This window comes from Pinus tabuliformis, chromosome 4_2, assembly GCF_031772625.1.
Source record: "Pinus tabuliformis cultivar Carrire ecotype Pingquan chromosome 4_2, CPIR1, whole genome shotgun sequence".
NCBI classification, from domain to species: Eukaryota; Viridiplantae; Streptophyta; class Pinopsida; order Pinales; family Pinaceae; genus Pinus; species Pinus tabuliformis.
This window is the reverse complement of record NC_142304.1, coordinates 880033974-880057508: the sequence shown is the minus strand read 5'-3', so window position 1 is coordinate 880057508 and position 23535 is coordinate 880033974. Positions and strand designations below refer to the sequence as shown.

General features: G+C 39.1%; 1 protein-coding gene across 1 annotated transcript in view; it reads right to left on the bottom strand.

The window, feature by feature from the left end:
- The window catches only part of LOC149172506 (uncharacterized), a 287733-nt gene that overhangs the window by 105236 nt on the left and 158962 nt on the right, over window positions 1-23535 (bottom strand). The window contains exons 18-22 of the mRNA XM_089426345.1: window positions 21463-21586; window positions 21145-21375; window positions 20828-21055; window positions 20602-20711; window positions 20338-20434 (exon numbers count right to left, since the gene is read on the bottom strand). Coding sequence (XP_089282471.1) covers window positions 20338-20434; window positions 20602-20711; window positions 20828-21055; window positions 21145-21375; window positions 21463-21586 — 790 coding nt within the window. The remainder of the gene's footprint in view (window positions 1-20337; window positions 20435-20601; window positions 20712-20827; window positions 21056-21144; window positions 21376-21462; window positions 21587-23535) is intronic.

Sequence of the window (23535 nt, the reverse complement as noted above, 5' to 3'; positions counted from 1 at the left end):
ATTTGGACTTCCAAGGCTCCAACCTTGTCAATTTTGAGGCACCAACCTCAAGGACTCCAACTCTATCTCTTGTTCAGGCTCCGACTTGGTTTCTTGAGGGCTCTAATCCTCTAGGGCAACGACCCTATCTTTCAAGGTACCAACCTTGTCTTTTCGAAGCTCCAACCTCTTGGGCTCCAACCCTTAGCTTTACTTCGTCAAGATATATTTGGTTATACTTCACGGCTCCCAATGTCTTCTTCAACGAGCCATGTCAATCTTCGCTTAGTCTTCACTTTGGTCTCCACGTTACATCATCGATGACAACCTTGTCTTCTAGAAGGTTTCACCACTGTTCTTCATGTTACCCAATCAAAGTCTCCAAGGTCACATCATAAGGCCTTCAACATGATCCCCAAGACTCAAGGTTTGCAAATAATTCTTCACAATGTCTTCAACTAAGAAGGTTTATAAAGGTTCTCCAAAGAATGTCTCAAAAACCTTCAACAGTGTTTAGGGTTGTCTTCAAAGGACTTCTCCAAGAGTGTCTTCAATAGGTATTGGATTCAGCCCTGAAGTTATCACACTCAATGTATAGCCCAAGCTCCACAGTCCATGTTTGCTATAAGTCTGAAGTGTCTATATATATATATATATATATATATATATATATAACTCTTTCAGACTGCACCAAGTCCAATCTAAGCCTTCACAATGACTGCTTAAAGATATCAAGCCAATTGTCTTAGGATGCTGGACGAGTTGACTTTTTTCTGAGTTCACAAGTATGCTCATAACTGCTTCAAGAGTGTCTTTAAATCAGTTTCAAACAATGGATTCAAGTGTATTTAATCCGTCAATTAGTCCTTCAAGAGTGCCTTCAAAATGTCACATGAGTTCACTTCAAGATGCCAACAGATAGCAATAGGTCATTGCAATTCGAGCTACTACAAGTCTGAATTAAGATTGTCGAAGGTCCACGGTACTGGAGGGTATAAGTGTAAGTTTCTCCCAGAATTTCCAAACTACTACACACCAGCCTTAAGCTATAGCAGGTCCGAGCCTTAGAATTGTACCAAGATCACCTATCCGAGTCTCCTTGACTGTTCAATAAACTAAAATCTTTACAAGCTTGTCTGAACTTCAAGTGTTACTGCCCACAGGTACACTGTAATGTATCACTGATGAAGGCTCTTCTTCACTGTTCAACGTATCACTGCACCAATTCCGAGGGTCCTCACAGCAGGTCCAAGCCACTAAAAAGGATGCACAGATCAGAGGAGGGTAAATATGTCACTGTTTTCTAATTCTTTCACAGAAATTGCAGTGCGGTTTTGTATTATATTTAAGCCCAAACAAAGAATTTCATAATAGCTCCTTCCTTTTCGTCCTTAAGCTTCTCTCCTCGGTATTTATATTATTTTTGTATTAGATGACCAAATTAATTGCTCAGAAATGAAGTCTGAATAATGCATATATAATGATTTTCACACAGCAAAACAAAAAGACACGTCCCTGTTTGGAGGCCGACTTGTGTCCTTGAGCATAGGTCGGCTCAATGTCCAGAATAATATCCTTAAAAAATGTATATCTCCCAAACTATTTGCAGTTTCGGGCCAAGTAAGAGCTCATTGGAAAGGCAAAATTATGCTCTAAAAGATGGTATAGGTATCATATTGATAGGTTGGCTCTAAGGTAGTGAAAAAACTTTTTTTAATGTCACTGGTCATCAATTAGGTGCAGAATTGGAGGTAAGATAGAATGGCTTCATGGAGAGTAAGGCCATTTGGGTTCTTCATTGTTATAGGGTCATAATGTCAGCATGATATGCTTCATCCATGTCATCTTGATATGTCATAGTGTCATCATGTACTAGTGTAGTGCAGTGATACGACATATGCAGCTTCATCATTAAGAAAGTTCCAAGATAGTATGATAGTCTTCCAACCATCAAATGAGATCTTCCATGTCATCATCTGATCTTCCAACCTTCATTAAGTACCATCATTAAGTGTAATCCTTCACATCACAAGGTTGTATATTGGCACTTAGGATGCACATGATTGGCACTTGGCAACATCATAGTTGATTCAACTACTTGACATCTTCATTGATGTTATACTAGTCAACCAACCACCAAGAGTTATGGCATCATCGTCTGGAACCAGGCATCACAAGAATATTGACATCTTAGTCAATGCCATATTGACATCAATGACAATCTTGATTAACAAAGTGTAACAAAAAGCATGCACTAGAAAATAGTAGAGAAGTTATAAAACAACACAAGTCACAAACACCCAACACAATTTCAGAACATCAGCTAAGCCATTTTATTAAAATTTGGAATATGTTGGAGTACAATAGCAAGGAATAAAGTGCACCTGGGCTTGCATAAGCAAGTTGAAGCAAACCCAAGTGAGATAGATGTCTCCAGTGAGTGGAAACTTCGACCAAGATGGCCTCGCCACTAAACCAGGATAATAGTGGTTGTCGCTATTAGTTTTGGTACATCGAAAGTGCTCTAGTCTTGAAAATTAGTGGAGGGGCTAAGGCACATGAGTTCTAAAGAACCCAGAAACCATTTCGCGAAATTCCACTCGGATTGTATTTTATTAAAATAATTAATATTTTTAATGGGGTTCCTAAGTCTAAACTTAGGAAAATTAAAATATTAATAGGTATTAATCAAAATATGAGTGAGAATGATCTAGAAGGCGGACCAAGTCATGCTTTAATCTTAAACATTGATTAGAGACTTAATCTCAGTCCTTGAAGTCTCAAGGAGGAAAGTATAAGAAGAAGGCTTGGGGTTCATTTAGAAACACACACGGAGAGAACGAATTGATCAAGAATTCTATTCCTAAGGTAGGGTTTGCTAAGGATTTTGAATTAAGTGATCATTCTGCAGCAAAGGGGCAGCGAGAATCCGGGAGGAGGACTTTTCCAGAGAATCCAAATAGAGAGACGAAGAAAACCAACTGAGCAAAAAAGTTGCCTGTCACTTAGAATTAGGGAACTGCTGGTACAGCCAGGAAAGGTTACGTAGAGATCAGAAGTCGGAACTATCGGGAGCAATAGGAACTATCGGGAACAACTGGAACTACCGGGAACAACCTGAACTGTTGGGAACTGCCGAAACAGTAGGGAAAGCTGACGCAGAGGGCAGAAACTAGAACTACCGGGAACAGCCGAAACTGTTGGGAACTACCGAAACAACTGAGAAAGCTAACACAGAGGGCAGAAGTCGAAACTGTCGGGAACAACCGGAACTGTCGGAACAGTCGGGAAAGTTGACGCAGAAATCGTTGGGGTTAGCCATTCTTGTGTCGTATCAGCCAAAATTATGTCGGGTGAAGTGAGGTCAAACCCACTAAGATTCTGTGCTAATATTTTCTCTGTAAAGGATTGCTAGATGAGCATCCTAGATTTGTATTCAGATATTTCTACTGCATAATAATAAAACCCTCAGATTTGTTGCCCCGGTCTTCACGCATTGGGTTTTTCAGGGACTATTGTGTCGAAAAATAAGTGTGTCCTATGTATCTTGTTCTTTTCTCTGTTTTCTGTTTCACGAGATCAAATATTTAATTAGAGTAGGCTACAGAATTAATTTGCTTCAGTATTCAGAAGAATAACTTGATTAATGTAATTTAAAAATCAAGTAGGTGAAGTAGATTCAGAATTGTTGCAGTAGGGGTTCCTTCGAGTGTGGGAATTTTCACATGGTATCAGAGGGTTGATTTTGAAACAAGAAGAACAAATCAAGCGTTGAACAGTGAGGCCGAAAGTTACACTTGGCAGCAGTTCGAATCACCTTGGAGGGATTGCGCAATCCTTGTCGGGAAGCTGATTCGAGGAAATCTCTCTCTGAGTGAGTCGACAGAGGTACGATTTTCGAATCGTGAGCTTACAAAGGCAAAGGGAGTGATGCAGAGCCTTATCACAGTGCTAGAAGGGCGCAGTTTCTGTCGAGGTAGAAATCCGCTAGAAAAGAACGAAGACGCATAGTAGGGGAATTTTCTCCTCAGAGAACTTTCCGCCAGAAAGTTTGAATTTCTCACTTGCTGGGCAGTTGTGCTAAGCAGTGACTAGAGGAGTCAGTTCAACAGTTGGGTGAGATGGCATCACATGGGCTCAAATATCAGGACAAGCTGGACGGAGCCTCCAACTATGTCATATGGAAGACAGGAATCTTAGTTGTTCTGAAACAATACGATCTCAAGGCCCACGTCAAAAGTGTTGTCGTTGTTCCTGTTGACAACGATCAGAAGAAGAAATAAAAGGTCGAGCAGGGGAAGGCAAAGAGGTTGATTCTCGATGGAGTTCGAGATCATGTGGTCTCACACTTGCAGGGAAAGGATACAGCCCGGGAGATGTGGGAAGCCTTGTCTTCTCTGTATGAAGGCTCTTCCGAACAGCGGAAGATGTATTTGGAGCAGAAGTTGCAGCGAACTTTGATGCAGAAGGGAGAAGGGGTGAACCTCTGTATTCAACGTCTTCAAGACACTAGAAACCAGCTTGTTCCAGTGGGGTACACTCCTCAGCCAATCGCGATGGTGAGGATAGCCCTGAATGGAGTCTCGGATGAATGGCTAGTTTTCTTCCAAAGCATATTGGGCAGCGAAAAACTACCTTCATGGGAGGAGATGTGGGCATCTCTTCAACAGGAGGAGTTAAGGAGGGACCTAGTGAAGGTCAACCTCAGTGGCAGTAGTGGGTGTGGCTCAAACACGAAGGAGGAGGAGGAAAATGCAACTCTAACATCAAAGGGATAGCAGAAGAAGAAGCAGAAGGAGGACATTTTGAAGGTGAAATATTTAGATGTGGCGAGTTGGGTCACTTTGCCTCTCAGTATACTTTGAAGCAAAAGGATAAGGACGAGAAGCATGATCCTAAGGTTGCAACTGCAAAGATTGACAAGGAAGAGTATGCCATGAGTGCCCATGCATCTCCAAGAGGGAGATGGGGCGATATTGAGGTGTAGTCAGAAGGTCTACATGTGGGCAGGATCCTTGAGGAGTCCACCTCCTGGATCAATTCCTTGCTACGGGAGCCCAAGATTCAACAGTAGCGAGATGGACTTAGTGTCAGATGAAGTAGTGGATTGTTTGGAGGATAGATGCAGTAGCTTGGGACCAAATACTGATCAGTGCAGAGCAAGGTTGGCAGCAGTGCACTTGGCACAGTGCAGGAGTCAGTAGCAGATCCAGAGAGTCAGAATCAGCAGCAGTCAAATTCCAACATTCACTGTATTACGTTGAATACAGTGAAGTTCAACTAATTTTGGATATTATTCAGTTGCTTCTCTCAGCAACTAAGTTGCAGTACGGATCCAGTAATAACAGCATAGCATATGCAACATTAGAGAGGGAGTTGCAGTACAAATGCAACAATGGCAGTCACAGTGTCATGGGAAACAGTACAGTAGTGGCAACAGTATAGTAGTAGGAGCAGCACAGTGTTGCTGGCAGCAGCAGTGCAGAAAGGAGGTGCTTCAGAAAAAGAGTAGCATGCAGGTGGACATTGTTGCTAGAGCACTTTCCTTGCTAAGAGGGAGTGTTTGTTTATGGTAGCATCGGAAGTGCACTAGCCTTCAAAAGTGGTAGAGAGGCTAAGGCACATGACTTCTAAAGAACCCAGAAACTGTTTGGTGAAATTCCACTCGGATTGTATTTTATTAAAATAATTAATATTTTTAATGGGGTTCCTAAGTCTAAACTTAGGAAAATTAAAATATTAATGGGTATTGTTGTCACACAAATTGTCTCGACAACGCGACAACGCTCGGACCGGGGGCTGTCACCCTGATCCCCGATCTCTCCATTTAAGTCGTCTCCCTGAAGCAGGCTAAGGGGGGTAGACCCTATGGGAAAAAGGAAGACCAACTGGGAACCAGCCGATTCGAGAGAGACAATAAGGCAATCGAATACTCGATTAAGGCTCAAGATTTATAATTTGATAAAAAATGATTAATCTCAATGCCTTATGGAGTCAATGAAAACCAAGTAATGAATTAGTTGTTGTTGCTTATGAAGTAATTTAACAATTGCTTGAAAATATTTACAAAATATCCAACATGTAACGAGCATTATATAATCCAAGCAATGATTAATTTCACCAGATGCAGGATATTCAAAAGAAGCACAGAGCTCTAGCAATTAAATTTCAAAGATCAAATGCTTTAAATAACCATAAAATCTAAAATCTAAACAGTTACCACTTTCATATAGATAATCTTTAGATAAAACTTAAGCGCGTTTGACTATATAAAAATGACAAACATTAATCCCACATTAAAATTTTTAGCCTTAGCGGAAAAGATACACCAAAAGTGACAAATTCTTGAATATGCCAAGACTAAATGTGACAAAATTATTTTTATTTTTAATGATTAAAATCAAAATCATAAAATAAAAACTAAATTCTCAAAAAAAACAAAACAAAACAAAACAAAACTTTTTATGATTTTTATATATTTTTTTAATTCTTTGTTATTTTTTTATGATATAAAATTCTAGATTTAAAATTAAAACATAACAAAACTAAAAATAAAATCTAATCTAAACTAAAGCCTAATCAAAAATCTAAACGGAACTTTTTATGCCTTTTCTATATTTTCTTTATTTTTTATATTTTTTGATATTATTTTTAAAATCAAAATTTAAACAAAACTAAACTAAACCTAAAATCTAAATAAAAATTCAAATCTAAAACCTAAATCAAATCTATAAACTATTAAAAAAAAAATATATATATATATATAACCTAACTAAAAAAAACAAAAAATGAAAATCGATATATATCTAAACTAAGACAGAAATCTAATTCTAAAATCTAAATACACTAACCCTAATCTAAACCATGAAATAGCAATCACCCTAACCAAGCATAAAATCTAACCAAACATAAAATCGACACATAAGAAAAATTGAAGTGTATGCATTTGGTGTTTGCAAAGTTGGTCAAGCGTGAAGAGTTTGACGGCGGGGAACATGGGCTCGAGCCTCGATGCAATGAGAAGCAGCATAGATCTGGAGATGGCGTGAGGCAGAAAGGATGGAGCTACGATGCAGATGGAGTGAGGGTTTAGTGAGCGGTTTGTTTTGCAGGTGGGCAGCGACGGCGAAATGGCAGCTAGGAGCTGGAATGGAATGGAGGAATGGCTGCGTGGTGCAAAATGTCGCTTTAATCTAGTATTTGCAGGTGCAAGTCGACAAGAGGGCAGGCAACAGATGGCGTGAAGAGGCAGTGAGTGAAGGTGAACAGCATGCAGGGAGTTGTGGAAGCACTTGAGGAGCAGTGCAGATGAAGCTGCGTGAGGGTGGACGTGGAGATGGCTGGAAACACAAGTTAGAGCTGCATGTAGCTTGAGGATGGCAACGTTTTGTGGCAGAAGTATGGTGCTGCGAATAAATGGAATACGCGGGTAGAGGGACATAAGGGGTACGGAAGGGCAGCGTGGAGAGCTTGAGGAAGAGGACGCAGGAATGGCATCAACGTGATGGGTATGCAATGTCAGAGATATGCATAGAAGGAAAAATTTGTGGAGGAGAAAAAGGGTTGTGGGAGGCTAAGGAGCGAAGCTTCCAGGTTTGATGTCAGCGATGAGGAATAACGAAATGAAAGGAGGTTGCCTTGAGGGAGCAGTAGATGCAGATAGACAACGAGGGCAGCGGGACAGCAAAATGGAATGAAAGCCGGAAGAAGCATGGGAATGAAGCAACTCGATGGATAGCGTGGATACAACTGTTTGGAAGGGAGTTGCAACGATGGTGGTGAGTATGAGTGCTATGAAGAAAAAATGTGTGGGGCAAAATGCCACTTTGATCTGGTTTTTGCAGGTGTGAAGTGCGGCTAGCAGGGAGCTGGATGAAAGGAATGGCCGCGTGGATTTGCCGAGAAGAAAAACGCAGAGGGAGAAAATATTGTCGGTGGGAGAAAACTACGTGCAGCATTGAGTAAGAAACACAGATTTGATGGGTGTCGGGAGCAGTTTGAGTTTTACACAGTTCACCCAAAATTTTCGAAATGTTCTTGCAGAAATGAAACCCCAAGTAGCAGAAATGTACACCTGCAAAACTGGTTCTGAGGCCAAATCTTACCCTCCAGGGCCTAGATCTGGCTTCCAGATTGAAGCTCACCTATAGATCTGCACCCTGTAATGATGAAAACAAACACCCAGAAACGAGATATGCAAGAAACAAAACCAGAAAAAACCTAAAACCAACTAAATAATTACAATATTCACAGTTTAAAGGCTCTAAATAGCCAGATTTGTCAGTATGCCACAAAAATATTTTCAAAATCAGAAGTTCGATATGAGATGCTTCAAAAAACCCTTCATGCATCCGCAACAGAAATTCTAATGATAAACCCGGGATCAAAACCAACTAGGCTCTTCAGAAAAGGCAATCCGGGAGTTGGCTTATTCAGCCAAGAACTTCCCCGAATGCCTGGTAAACTCAAAATCAAGGATTTCCTGCATAGTTTAATTCAACCATTAACAAAGAGGTAGAAAACGATACTGAAATCCAAATCTAATAGAGATACCTGCCATCATATTCAAAAATTTAACTACCATTCAAACCCTAGTGACTAAACAAGATACCTGTGTCTAAAATCACTCTTCATAAAGCTATCATCAATGGCTAAAATTAAAATCATGCACAGAAATAAAACATCTTACAGCATTCCCAGAAGAATAACACCAGCAAGATTTCAACCCCAAAGTCTTTCTTTATTGCACATGAAAAATGACTACAAGAGAACTTTCTTTAGCACAAGACTCACAGATTGAATGATCTCAAATGACCCTTGACACCATATTTAAAGAAAAAAATCCCAACGGCTAGTTCGAGTGATCCATGTCAAAGTGATCTCGACCGTCAATGAGAATCAAAATCTCTTTTAATCTCATCTGTTGAAAATTTTAAATGAATTTTAATATATTAAAATATTAAAATTTTGCATTTATTTCCTCAAAACTTTGACTTATTATTGTTTTATTTTTATTTTTTATTTATTATTATTTTTATATTATTCAATTTTTTTTTTTAAAGGGACCCTCGAAGTTAGCCTTTGGAAAAAACACCTAGGAATTAGGACTTATGAGGGGATAGAACATTTTCTAACCATCAAGACACTTTACATCATGATTTTTACATCTCAAGGGGGGAAAACCCATTTGACATAGACCCTCATAGACCACCCAGTTCTGTGACACAAATATAATCTAGTAGATTAAGCAATTTGTAATAACCTAACCAAATAGTTAGGATTATTTCCAAATTACTTTTACATAGACTCGAAGCACACTAGGATTCCCCTAAGATTCTAATGACAAAATCCATTCTGACTTTGGGGTTAGGCTGAAGGAAAACTCTGCTGACCATGGGTGGGTGAGACAAAAAACCTTCCAGCATGTAGATCATCACTAGAAGATTAGGTTTACCTAGGCAAATACATACATGACACAGATCTGCCAAGATTAGTTACAATTTACACATGCAGACTAGGTCTACAACATAACATGATCGAGCTGATGATGACATTCGAATGGCACAGACACGTTGATCAGGTGCTATCCCTTTTGCAATAAAAAAGGGGTGTACTGCTATGGGGAGTTGACACGTAGTGGTCAACAGGTATTAATCAAAATATGGGAGAGAATGATCTAGAAGGCGGATCAAGTCATGTTTTAATCTTAGTCGTTGATTAGAGAATTAATCTTGGTCGTTCAAGTCTCAACAAGGAAAGTATAAGGAGGCGGCTTCGAGTTCATTTAGAAACACACACGGAGAGAACGAATTGATCAAGAATTTGATTCCTAGGGCAGGGTTGTTAAGGATTTTGAATTAAGTGATCACTCTGCAACAGAGGGGCAGTGAGAATCCGGGAGAAGGACTTTCCAAAGAATACAGACAGAGAGGCGGAGAGAGTCGACAGAGCAGAAAAGTTGCCTGTCACGCAAAATCCAGGAACTACCGGAACAGCGAAGAAAGCTGACGCAGAGGGTAGACATCGGAACTGCCGAAAACAACCAGAACCATCGGGACCTGCTGGAAGAACTGACGCAAAGGGTAGAAGCCGGAACTACTGGGAACACCCGAAACTGTCAGGATCTGTCGGAACCGCCAGGAAATTTGATGCAGAGAGCAGAAGAGGTGACGTAGAAATAGCCGAGGTTAGCCAGTCTTGTGCCAGATCAGCTAGAATTATGCTGAGTAAAGTGAGGTAAAACTCACTCAGATTCTCCGGTAGTATTTTCTCTGAAAGGATTGCTAGATGAGCATCCTAGATTTGTATTCAAATATTTCCCTTGCATAATAATAAAATCCTCAAAGTTGCTGCATCGGTTTTCTCGCATTAGGGTTTTTCAAGGACTATTGTGTCCAAAAATAAGTGTCCTGTGTATCTTGTTTTTTGCTCTGTTTTTTGTTTCATGAGATCAAATATTTAATTGGTGTAGGCTACATAAGTAATTTGCTTCAGTATTCAGAAGAATAACTTGATTAATGTGATTTAAAAATCAAGTAGGTGAAGTAGATTCAGATTTGCTGGTTCCTTCGAGTGTAGGAATTTTCACAGTTGCTTCTAGAGAATAGCTCAACTCTCCCACTGGAATGTCTGGATTGGTTTGAAATTGTTGTTGTAGCCTCCTCTTAGTTTTCCCCACAAGACCCAGAAAGGAATTGGTCTCAATCCTTCACACCGGAAAACCCACAAAATGGTGCAAATTACCAGCTGAGTAGTAAAACGCATTGCTAAGCAAAAAGTGATTTCTGCTTTGAATACTACCCAGAAAATTTTGCAAATTTATCTGCGACCTCTCCTCCAAATACCCATAAAAACCCAGAAAGCATTGGGCTTAGTACCAACCTCCCAAATTTACCCCCAATTAAAGTGAGCTCCTCCACCAACTAGGAAATTTGTACCACCCAGAAATCTGCTACAAATGCCCTCCAAATTTTGTTGATCAACCCTCCTAGGAATCCCCCTTATGCCCCCTAGCACAACTCACCCCCAACTCCCAAGCTAACCTCAACAATGAATGTTGCTCCTCTAGTGATTGTGCATGCCCTCAATCAGCCACTTCTATGCATGCCCAAGAAGAGCATTTCACCCTTAAGTAATGCCACCCAATCAGCCTGTAAGTCACCTGCAAAAATGTTGCCAAATACTCAAGAAATGGACCTCTAATTTCCTGGAACAATCTTTGCCCTACATCTCTCTCCTCCCAACAGTGTGTGGTCTTTTCCAGCATCCAGTCTACTCGAGGATAGCTCAAATTCACCTATAGAATCTCTCTGATATAGCCTCAAATGTATAGCAAGGCTCTCCGAGGCTGGCACTCGAAGTCCACAGAATAAGGAGTTGAGATTACCATGCAAAAATCTCGTGTGCTAAACAGCACTCTGTTGACCCAGCTAAGCAGCTTGAGAAAACAATGATTTAGTTGTCAAATGAGCAAAAAGTCCCCAAAATGAGAACCTCCACCTCTATTTATCTTGGTGCCCACATCATCCTCCATGTGGCCCCCCACAAGTCAAGTTCCCTCCTCTCTCTCTTCCCACAAATTCGAACTCTCATAAGGGATACAAATTCCCTTTGGAGTGGCCCCCACATTCCACTTGCACTTTGATTTATTCCCCTTTCTATTGTTTGGGAGCCTTCCTTCCTCAAAAAGTCAAGTGGGTTTCTCCTAACCCATCTTTCCTAAGTTTTAATGCCACAACATCTCCCGATTGCCAAAAGTGCAAAATAGAAATTCTTCTCAAAAAAATTAATTAATTTGGGATTTTACAATCCTCCCCACCAAAAATTGTTTCTCCTCAAGCAATGCTTGAACAAGCACCCTCTCAATCATGTGACCCAAACTGTCACTACAATCAATATCGGGGTCCCAAATGTGCCACTGAGTCATCCCTGATCTTGCACTATCCTGCCTTGGGAAACTCCCTCAGTACCAGGATCCCAAGCCATCCTGATCAATATGAGGCATCCCCGACTCCACTCATTCTCTAGCTCGGCATGGGCACCAGACACCCTCTACATACCACCACTAAGTAGAGCATCATGTTGAATAAAGTGTAACTAAGTTCGATATTTACAAATGTAATTTTGATCTTTGTACTTGTCGAGAAAAAAAATTATTATTTTTGTAAATTATACAAATGAGTTTCTTGCTCATTTCATAGGTCTAGGAAAGTCAAAGGGTCAAAGTCATGTATAAGGAGCTCTTCTTGAGCCTATGTGTAAATGTATTCTAGTCTAAAAGGTCCTCCAAGACAAGCACAATCCTCCTGAAGACATCAGCTAGCAAAACAATGTCGCCCTGCAAATGGATTAAAAGAAATGTCAAGTCGGCTCAAATAAAGTGTCACAACGATTCACTGCCATGTCGACTTATTATGGAAGCATAACACCTATAAATTTGCAGTTAGGGTCACCACAGAGACAAGGAATTCGGACAAGCCTCTGTAATTGCGAAAGTGGACAAAAGCTCTGAAATTTCTATAATCAACACAATGACATCTTCGCATTCCCTTTTGTAATCTCAGACAAGTAATGAGACACAAAAATTGCGAATGGAGATACAGTCGTTCAAGAGAAGGACAACTACAATATTTCGTATGATACAGTGCCTTCGGATCTCGGGTAAGTACAATAGTTGTGTTTCTCGGGTGGTCATCATGATCAATGTCTTTGGGTACAGTCTCAAAGCAGCATCACAGTGATGACAGTCTTGGCACATTGACAAGAATGAACTTGGTGCAAGGAGTGCACAGTCGTAGTCTCGATAAAGGAGGGAGAAGGATCTTGGTCATCATTGTCACAAGAAGGATCTTGGTTATCCTATAATGACACTCTGTCTCATCATGTATTTTGGACGATGATGACCATGATCACAATGAAGACATTGCTTCAAGATCATAATCTTGATAATGATATTCGTACAACACTCCTATTGCAGCAGTAACGATGATGATCTCAGTTGAACGAGGAAGAGGATTGATGTCTTTGTTGATTTGGAGTAGCATCAGATGTGCTCTAGCCACGAAAATTGGTGGAGAGGCTAAAGCACATGAGATCTCCAATACCCAGAAATGGTTTGGGCAGATTCTAAACAGTTTGGGACATATTAAAATAATTAATATTTTTAATGGAGTCCCTAAGTCTAAACTTAGGGAAAATAAAATATTAATGTGAGTTAATATAAAACTGTGTTAGAATGGTCCAAAAGTCATGGATCAAGCTAGAGTTAATCTTAGACGTTGATTAGGGACTTAATATCGGTCATTGAATTGTCAATGAGAAAAGTATAAGAGGAGGCTTGAGGGTCACTTGGAGGACACACCAGGTTGATCAAGATTTCGATTTTCTGGGGCAGGGTTTGTTGAGGAAGTCAAAAGAGTGATCAAAGTTGCAGCTGAGGGGCAGTGAATACAGAAGAAAAGAGGCAGAGAGGGTATAGGGAGAATCACCGCAGAAGCTGGGAGAGAGGGACGCAAAGCCAACCAGAGGCCACACAGAGGCAGCTAGGGCCCACGCAGAGCCAGCCAAGAGCTGCACAATGCCTCAGAGAGCCAGCATGGGTGACACAGAGGCTCTAGAGGCTGACGCAGTGCCTCCAAAGGTTGACGCAGGGGTTATTGGGTTGACACTGGGCTGACGCTGGGCCAAGAAGGGTTGACGCAGTCCCTGGAGGCAGACATTGGGGTTTTCGTGGGGCAGATTGGCGCTGGGAGCTGTCAAAGTGTTTATCCGGGGTTTCAACCAGAACATCTGTCTCCGACTGAGAGGTACTATTGCCGAGTTTATTCTTTGTTGGGTGAGCCAGTTTTGGCACCCAGATTGTATTCAAAAACTGCATAATAATAAAATCCTCAGATAGCTGCACCAGTTTTCCGTCATTGGGATTTTCCGAGGACATTGGTCCAAAAACAACGGTGCCACTTGTGTGCTTGTTTTGTTTCCTTTAGTTGAAGATCTGTAATATGTTGAGCATGTACTTGTATTTATTTTCAGCATTTACATGGTAAATAACTTGTTAATTAATCAGAACAAGTAGGCATAAATAAATCAAAAAAGTACATGAAGGGTTTCTAACAGATAGACTTAGAAATTCCAACAGTCTTGGTCTTGGAGTGGCCTAGTAGGTCAAGGGTCAAGGTCTTGGTATTCGTCAATTGGAATCTCTATAAGAAGAATTGTGTGCGGGTTTTCCTCTCTAAGAGGGAGAGGTTTTGGTCCTGGCAAAAAACCAACATCTTGTTTTCTTGTTTCTTTTAATTTGGTAACTGTTTGATGAAGTAAGAAATACACACACTAATGATATCAAGATAAGATTGTGCTAATAAGCAAAAATTAAATACCTCACAAATAGTTATCATGCCAATAAGAATTGCATTAACTAATTGCCCTATATTCTTAAACATGATATCAAAGCTATGGTTACAGTCTAAGGAAGGGCAGAAAAGAGACTCTCAAGAATCAAGTGTCAAGCAGGGCATCAAAGTAAGTTGAAGTGTTTTGTCCAAGATTGAAGGATCAAGTCTACATCAAGCAGTCTACAACTGCAAGAACTTGTGTCTCCATAGTAGACCCTCATCAAGATGTATACAAAGCAAGGTAACTTAGAGGATCTCAAAATCAGAAAACAGGTTGAAACCCTAGCAGCAATCCTGATCTACAAAAGAAGGCAAAGCATATTGAAGGAGAAAAAGCATTGTCATCATCTTCAAGTTTATAAAAGATCATTTCCTTGAAGAAAATCATCGAAGAAAAGCAGCAAATCATCTTCATCAAAGGGAGCAACCTTTTCCATTGAAGAAAGGGTTTCCATCAAAGAGAAGATCATCCAAGAGGAAACTCCAATACATTTTCTCCAACCAGCATCTAAGTGAACAAGTAGAAGAGTTCATCTTCACTTGTCAAGTAAGTATCTTTCATTTTTATAATCAAGTTTGGTTAATTGACTTCATGATTGCAAGGAGATCTATGGATTGGATGGGTCATCAAAAGTCCTTGCATGAAGTAAGGAGGATTGTCATAATCCTCATAGATAAAAAGAAGTCAGAATCAAGAAAAAGGGTCTCCTTTTGAATTCATGAGAAGGAACTCTTAAGGTCCTCTCATCCCTACATAGCAAGAAAGGAGACATAAAAGAGATATATAAAATGCTAGAAGATATAATCTCTGAAATGCAGTGAAGAAGGTCATATACCTAATTGAAGGTATCAAAGACTGAAGAAATATCTTCATGAGATCTCAATTAGGAGACCTGGGAGAGATGATAAGAAGACAATCATCATTAACTAAAGAGTGACATTTCCTATGCCTTTCACGGGATATTTTGAATTATCTCCAAAAACAATTTCCAAGGTGGTTTCCTTCTCTATCAGATTATAGAGAGCTTCTTTGTAACCAGTGATGTGCCTTGAGGCACCACTATCAATAAGCCAATTTCCCAGCGAGTCCAGGGTAGCACTAGTAGATAGAGCTGCTGGTACATAATATTCATCTTCAGTGTTAGATTCATACCTGGAATTTCTTGCCTTCTTGAATGGTTGTCCTCTTCCTTGATTTCTAGCACTTCTTTTACCTCTACCATTTGACCTGCCATTCCTTTGATTGCCTTGAGAGGGATTTTGATCATCGTCCCGGTGTGAGTCCCTTTTATCAGGGCACTCCCTTGCATAGTGACCTGTTTTATTGCAATTGTAACATCGTCCTTTTCTTCCACCCTTTGGTCCAGCCTTTCCTTTGAATTTAGCCCCGAAATTGTTTCTTCTTTTAGTATGAGAAGAAAAGGCAGAGGGATGACCTTTAAGTATGGGCATTTCTTGCTCTTCCATCCTCGTTTCTTCTTGAATGCATCTGGCCATTAATTCCTCAAATCCAGGAATTACGTTATTGTTGAGAAGTCCTGAAAAAAACCATTCAGATGGCAGTCCTCCAAGAGTTGTGAGTGTCATTTTCCTTTGTGTCATTTCCGTATCAAGAATTACTTCCCCAATAGATAGGAGATCGTTCTTGATCTCGGTGATCCTTAAGAAATATGCTTACATACTCTCATCTTTGCCCTTCTTAATTTCCTTCAACTTATTTCTAAGAAACAAGACTTGATTTCCATCATTAACTTTAAATAAACTCACCAGTCTATCGTAGATTTCCTTGGAGGTGTTTAGCTCGGAAACATAAGCCGCCAAGCGCTTGTCGATAGAATCCCGGATGATCTTCCTTGCTTTGACTTCTCCCTTGGTCCATTTGTTCCTAACAGCAGCGAATGTATTTGATGGAGGCTCAACAATCCTGCCTCTCACATGGTCCAACACTTCTTGCTCTTCTAATGTTAGATCAAGAGACATCTTCCATCCGTGATAGTCAGACTTCTCATGGATTTTGTCTTCAGCAGGGAAGTGTGTTGAGGACCCCATGATTTATTTTTAAGATAGCCTTACCAACCTTCTCTTTGGTGATTGCTCTTGCTCTTGCTCTTGCTTGGACTTTATCTTCACCTCAGCTCCGATACCATGTTAAATTATGGTATGTTCTATGCTTAGAGCAGTTTATTTATTTTCTTCTTTTTAGCCACAGATTAGCAATCACATATAGATTAAGTAAAGTGCAGATAGAACATTAAATGATCAACAGAAAACAAGCCAAGACGAGACACAAGATGTGGCGGCTAGCCAGAGACAAACCCCAATGCAGGGAAACCCTTTGATCAAATCTTCTTTTATCTTCAATAGTTCAACAGAGAGAAATAGTACAAAATCTGACTTCTGTACTTTTATATCAGCAACAGAAAACCCTAGATCAGCAAAGTCAAACTTGGTCAAACTAGCTGAAATTGACCTCTAAAATACTTGGTCAATTTCCGAACAATTTGTCCTCAAACAGCTTGAAGAAACAGCTCTTGAACAGCCCCAAAAGTTCAGTCAATTTGTAGATTTCTGAAGTCAACTTGCAGCCCTAAACTAGGGCAGTCAACACCGGTCAAACTAGAGGTCAGATCACCTCAATTTTCGTGCCAAAAATTGCGGCCTGCCTAGGAGAGGCAACCACAACCAATACACACTTCTAGAAAGTCAAAGTTTGGTCAACGTTGGTCAAAGAGATGACTTGTTGCCCTAGCATCCTTTTTTATGTGTCTTCCTTGCCCTAGGACGTCTTCTTTTCAGCCACACGTGAGAGAGAGAGAGAGAGGCTCCTTTTATGCGTAAGAGAGAGAGAGAGAAGATGAGTGAATTGAATTGTCCAAATAAGGAGAATGCTCCTTGTATTTATATGCAAACGTTGAGGTTGAATGGACATAACTGTTGGGCTTTTGAGCCTACATAAGTTTGTTGGCCGACCTTGACAATTTGCCCATAATCAAAATAAATTCATATCTCCATAAATACTTATCGGAATCGGATGATCTTTTCATCAATCCTACACCTCTTGATGAGAGGAATCTAGGAAAAATATCAGAAGCCATAAATAAGGTGATCCACATGGAGTTTGGCCCTAGTTGCCAATTTTAACAGATATGCAAGCATGATGAAGGCAATCAACATCCAAAGGACCAAGAAAATTTGACTAAGAAATCTCCCAAAAAGATATGAAGACTCTGATGAAAGTCAGGAAAAGATGGAGACCCTTGCCAATAGATATACTTTGGAGATATGTCAACACGTATGCAAGATGTTGATACCTACATGAATATGTCATGATGAAGAGCCATCTCGAAAGGTACGATTTGATTTAATGTTATGTTTTGATTTCTTGAGTAATATCTGGATGAGTTCATGCAGGGCTACTGGAACAAGAATTGTAAGTACAAGTACAACCAACATTCATGTGGTGGATGGAAATTCCTGAAAGTAACATGATGAGGAAGAAGTAGCCATATGACGAAGGTTCCAGATATGTATCAAGAAGGCCACTTTCCATGAAGAAAGGAATGACATGACAAACCAAGAAGGAAAGTGATCGATGGACGGAGCCCTACCAAGAAGTCCGAACAAAAGACTTCATGACATCAAAGAAGGAAGATCAAGCAGCTGAAGGACCCACTAAGAAGAAGTTGTTGATGAATGGACAAGTCCCTAGCTAAGAGGGAGTTTGAATTAGATCACCCCTGATTACAAAGGAGTGACAATTGTATTTTTCTATTTCACATGTCATGCACTAGACCAGGACTAACAACTGTAAGTCTAGATGAAGGCCATGAATAGAAACGTAGACACATGATAGACACATCATTCTTATCTTCACCTAAGAAGAAAGAATGGAGGGTTGGGTAATCACCTAGCATCTGATACTCTTTGAGGATGTGTAGGGCATCCAATATAAGAGTAGGAAAGAGGACTGATATTCTTTGAGGGTTGGGAACCCAAGATAAGAATATTCTTATAAGGTCATACTCAGTGAACACCCGAGCGGGTACGTACCTTTATAGACAATGATGAAGGTGTCTATAAATCATTGGTCTCGACTCTCGCCAGCATTGTAGCTCATGGTCTCGTGAAGAGATGGAGTTGTTAGTCAAGGCCTTGCACTATGACAATGTTCATTGATATGATGCTATACAAATGGGATTACCAATCCGATTCTTCTTATGAGAAATTCTTTAGATTGAGAATAACCAAGTACCATTGTAAATACCTCCCTAGTTAAAAGGGAGTGTTGAATAAAGTGTAACTAGGTTCAATATTCACAAATGTAATTTTGATCTTTGTACTTGTCAAGAAAAAGAAATATTATTTTTGTAAATATTAATTCCTATTTTTTGGACCAAGAACATTTTATTGAATTTTTGGTTGCTTGATTTATGGAGATTCCCTTCTTGGAAAGTGCACATTCCCTTTTTTAATATTTTTCACATGGAGATAAATATTTTTCTCTCATTTTTATTTTTTGACCAATTTCCGTCTAATTATTTAACCATCTTTTTGCCAGAAAACCAAAAATAAAAAAATAATCATTTTTTACTCTAAATTAATTAATTTTCTGACTTGGGATTTTAATTTATTTTGGCCAAAAAAATTAATTAATTGATACTAAAGGGTATTAATAATTTTTTCCACCCTTAAATATTTAAGCCATGGTGTCTAAATATGAGAGACCATGCACCAAAATATTTTTACATCAAGATATTCAACTCTTGAAAGGAGAAAACACCTTTAGACATAGACCCTTAATAATTTACCCAATTCTACAACACAATATGATCTAGTAGACCAAGTGACTTGTAATAATAGGTTGTTACATAATTAAATAGTCATACTAGTCATTTACAATAAACTTGCAGAATTTGGGTTTACAATTATAATGAACTGACGAATGATGATGATGAATCCTGGATATTTGACTGCTAAAACATGATGGAATTCCTTTGCAAAAATGTCTACTGCTATAGGGTAGTTGACATAGAGTGGTCAACAGGCTCAAAGCTACATCAAGCAATAGTTGCAATGTAGATGTGTCTAAGGTATCTGTTGAGAAAGAAGGAAAAAGACAAATAAATGCAGAAACAAGAAAATAACAAAAATAGAGGTAAACCTAAATTTGTAAAAAAGTAGAGACTGACTCTTTGTAGAAGGGGAAAAAGAATTAGATCCTAATCTGCATTGTAATCGGACGAGGTAACTGCAGCCCCATCAACCACCAATTAAGAACCAATGCTAACCCTAATAATGCCTCTAGGAGAAAGACCTAGAGATTAAGAGGACCAGGTTGGACTATTCTGGCTGGAAGTCAATTTTACCCCACTGCAGTTCTCCTAGCATCCAAGATCCACAGATCCCGAGTAGAAGAGGGGAACAGAGAGATGGTCTCTATCTGAAAGATCTGAGCTGTGAATGAGAGGGGCAGTTGTCCCACTAAACCAAGTGCCAAAGCTAGTGTGTTTAACGACATCATGGCATATATGGAGGGTCACAAGGCACGTTGAGAAGTGGGCCACTGCCTAACTTATCTATTGTCACCAGTGCATATGTTGCAGTATCTGTTGGGCATTTGGCATCTTCGTAGAAATCGTTGAGCTTAAAGTGCTGGCACCCCTTTACCCACACAAATACAAACCAGAATGAAGTCAAATTGCAATGGAAAATAGGCACAACTATATTATATTCATAAATATCCTGTATGTTCCTCATCTAAGTTTCTCTCAGAAAGAACTTTTCAATATACAGCAAATAGCAACTTTCTCATCAATAAGCTTAAACTTTATAAGGGATGTCTAAATCATTACAGAATGTTTTGGGTAAAATCATCAATGTAATTTGACATTTTTATTGATATAAATGTTCTATTTTAAACTAGAAAAACAATCACATCCTATATTAGCTTTCCATAGCAAAGTACCTTTTGGATATCAAAGCCTCTGTTGCTTATGGCAACAGTGAAGTCTGATCCGCCAACACTTGCTGGTGGGATCTCCATAATTTGCCTAGCACTCATGCTGAAACATTTTTACAAAGTCATTCAAATGTATATATCATCATTACTTAAGAAACTGAACTTTAGAGCAAACAACAATAGGGCCATACGAAACAACTATAGTCGAGCTATACAAGTGAAAATATTTCTGATTTACAATGGTAGATACACCATGTGTAAGCAATATACCTGCAGCACCGCTGATAAGTCTGAGATGTTTTAGACTCCAAAACATATAAGTAAGAACCAGCAAGGGCTAGCCAACAAGATTGCCACTCGGCAACAGAATTACCAATTCCCTGTAATAAACTCTATGAGATTTTAGTAGAATAAAAACAGATACGCCATCTGTTGAAAGCTGGTCACTGAGACAATAAAAAGGTACAAAAATAGAAAAGTCAGGGACAGAACATACCCCCCAAAAGAGAACCCTAGCATCCCCTTCCATATCTGCAGGATGCCAAGATGTATGCCCCATTCTTGAATTTGTTCCATCTAATCCATCCTTTATTGCATCTCTCTCATTAAATATTGCAAGGAGATTCATGATCCTACTATATCTTGAAGGCGAAAAGTGGAAGCCAAGGTTTGGCACTTGAATTACAACTCGTGTAGCAGGGTACTTTGGATGTGGAAGTTTAATCTGGAAGGCTAAACTAGATAAGTCCACAGAGACATGAACCAAATAAACCTCAGACAAAATGCTTTGAGATCGCATCCACAAGTAGTTACCTGGTCAATAACAGCTAACATGCCACATTTGTCAAGGACAGGGAACAATTTTGACTGATTCTTTGATGTAGGAGGTACCTCAGACTTAGTCATTATACATGCAGAATCCAAATAATCATGTTTAACCTCTGTCCATTCAAAGCTTCCATCCAAGAAAAAGGCAGTAGTGTCTCTTCCTGATATGTAAAACCGTGAGTAAATACTTGGCATTTGAGGATGAACTTCACCTTCCTGCAGGAAAGTATACATATTGTAGTAAATAGACAATTCCAAAACCACAGAAGACTACTACTATTTCTTGATGGGCATGATACTGACATTCACTGTACGCAATGTAAAACGACCAAAATCTACTAGAAGCTGACTGCAACATCCAGAACATTCTGCCCTCTGAAACGGTACTCTCAGTTTTGGAGCATCCAAATCAATGTCAAGAGAAAACCTGCATAAAAATTCAATAGGATATTATATGTAATCATCACAAACCAGTTTGAGTTTAGACTTCTTAATTTTTTAAATAACTTATAAAAAATCTGGTAAGGCAAAAGAAGATATAACGTTTTGATTGCATAATATCCAGAATGCCTGTACAACCAAAATATGAGTCAAAATCATTTTCTTGCATGTCTTCTATGAATTAGAATTGAAATGGATATTAAGCAACCAACAATTAGTTCCAAGCAGATTACGACATATCATAGTTTTAAAAACCAGAACCGGCTTTTTAGCGGCCACCTATCTAATCGGAACCAGATCAAACCAGATTCAATAAACTGGATTTGAAAAAAATTACATAAAATAAATAATTTTTAATGAAAAAAAAAATTAAGATTTCAAACCATTAAAGACAAAATATCAAAATATACAAGGTTTGTTCATCTATAATATATATACACCATGTAAGGGTGATGTAACAAACAGTCCCTGTTTGTATGTGTGTAGACAATATATTTGTAATTGTATAAATTTATTGATATATAAAATAATTGATAGAATGGATAAGAATCATACAACACCCTCATGACGATATACTTATAACATTGACTGGTCATGAGGTGAAAAGGTTTGTGCCCCTTGACTTTTCATTAATTCATTAAGTTGTTGTTAATTATAACAATTATTATGTCCATAACATGGCCGCCCTCTCAAGGAATGCTTTGTCCTCGAGGCAAAGGAAACAGGATTTTCTCTAGTTGCACAGTCTCCATGGTGAAATGAAGTTTATTACTGTTTGTGGGTTTGACTTTGTTCACGCTTTGAGTGTTGGTGAGGTTTGTGTGCATTGTTGGCATCTTTTTGAGAGTGGAAAATTTAACACCATATAGTTTATAGTGTTGTCCTTGAAAATTAAACTCCATGAATTGTTCTTCAATGTTTGTAATACAGCTTCCCAACTACATCAACCATTCCGCACCTAGTACTATACCCATATCCAAGTGATAGAGCATATAGTTTTGTCTGTAGTTCTAGTTCTTGTATCTGAATTGACACCTTATGACATTTTGCTACTTCTCTGATCTTTTGTCCATTAGCCAATGTCATGATGAGGTATTTGGTGGGGCAAACGAAAAAGTTTATTTGTTTAACAACCAATGTCTATACAATTGTGAGTACTACCAGAATCTACTAGTATTGTGACATTTCTATCTTTTATCACTCCTTTAAGCTCCACGGTCTTAGATTGTGATTGCCCTATCATGGTTGTTGGTGGCATTGTAGAGTTGCTCTTTTTTTCTTAGATATTGGATCCTTTATGTTCTAACTTCTAATATGTGGTGGAACATATTTCGTAATCGGTGGTTGTAATTGTTGAAGCTTATAGTAGATTCAGAACATCTTTTGCATAGGCTTGGTGTATTAGCATGTGGAAGATGATTTATTGCCTCTTTAAGTGCTTAATTGGTGGATTAAGTGATTTATGTCTTCTTTCCTAAGTCTGACTTAGGAAAAGTACAATAATTAAAGTAAATTCAATATTGTGGACTAAGTCATTTTCTAAGGATAGATAGTTTAATTATTTAAGTGACTTAGAAATGATCTCAATCGTTGATCTCCAAGATCTTCTAGAAAGGAGACTGAAGTCTAGAGGAGGAAAACTATAGGAGGATTCGAGGGCATATCTAAGAGGTCGAATTGTTGGAGATTGCAAGGCCATGTTGCTGAAAAGAGAGGGAGATCAATTTGATTGGAGAAGTTGATTTGCCAGAGCTCAATTTCTTAAGGCGCAGTGGCATCTCGAAGGGAAGGCACAGGGTCAAACTGTTGGGCCAAAATTCTCCGGGCCAAGTTTCTTTAGAGGCCGATTTCCAGGAGCCCGAATTCCTTGGGCTGAATTATTCAAGTGGACAGCCAAGTTACAGGTTTCAGTAAATGTATGTTTTCTTGTAATCC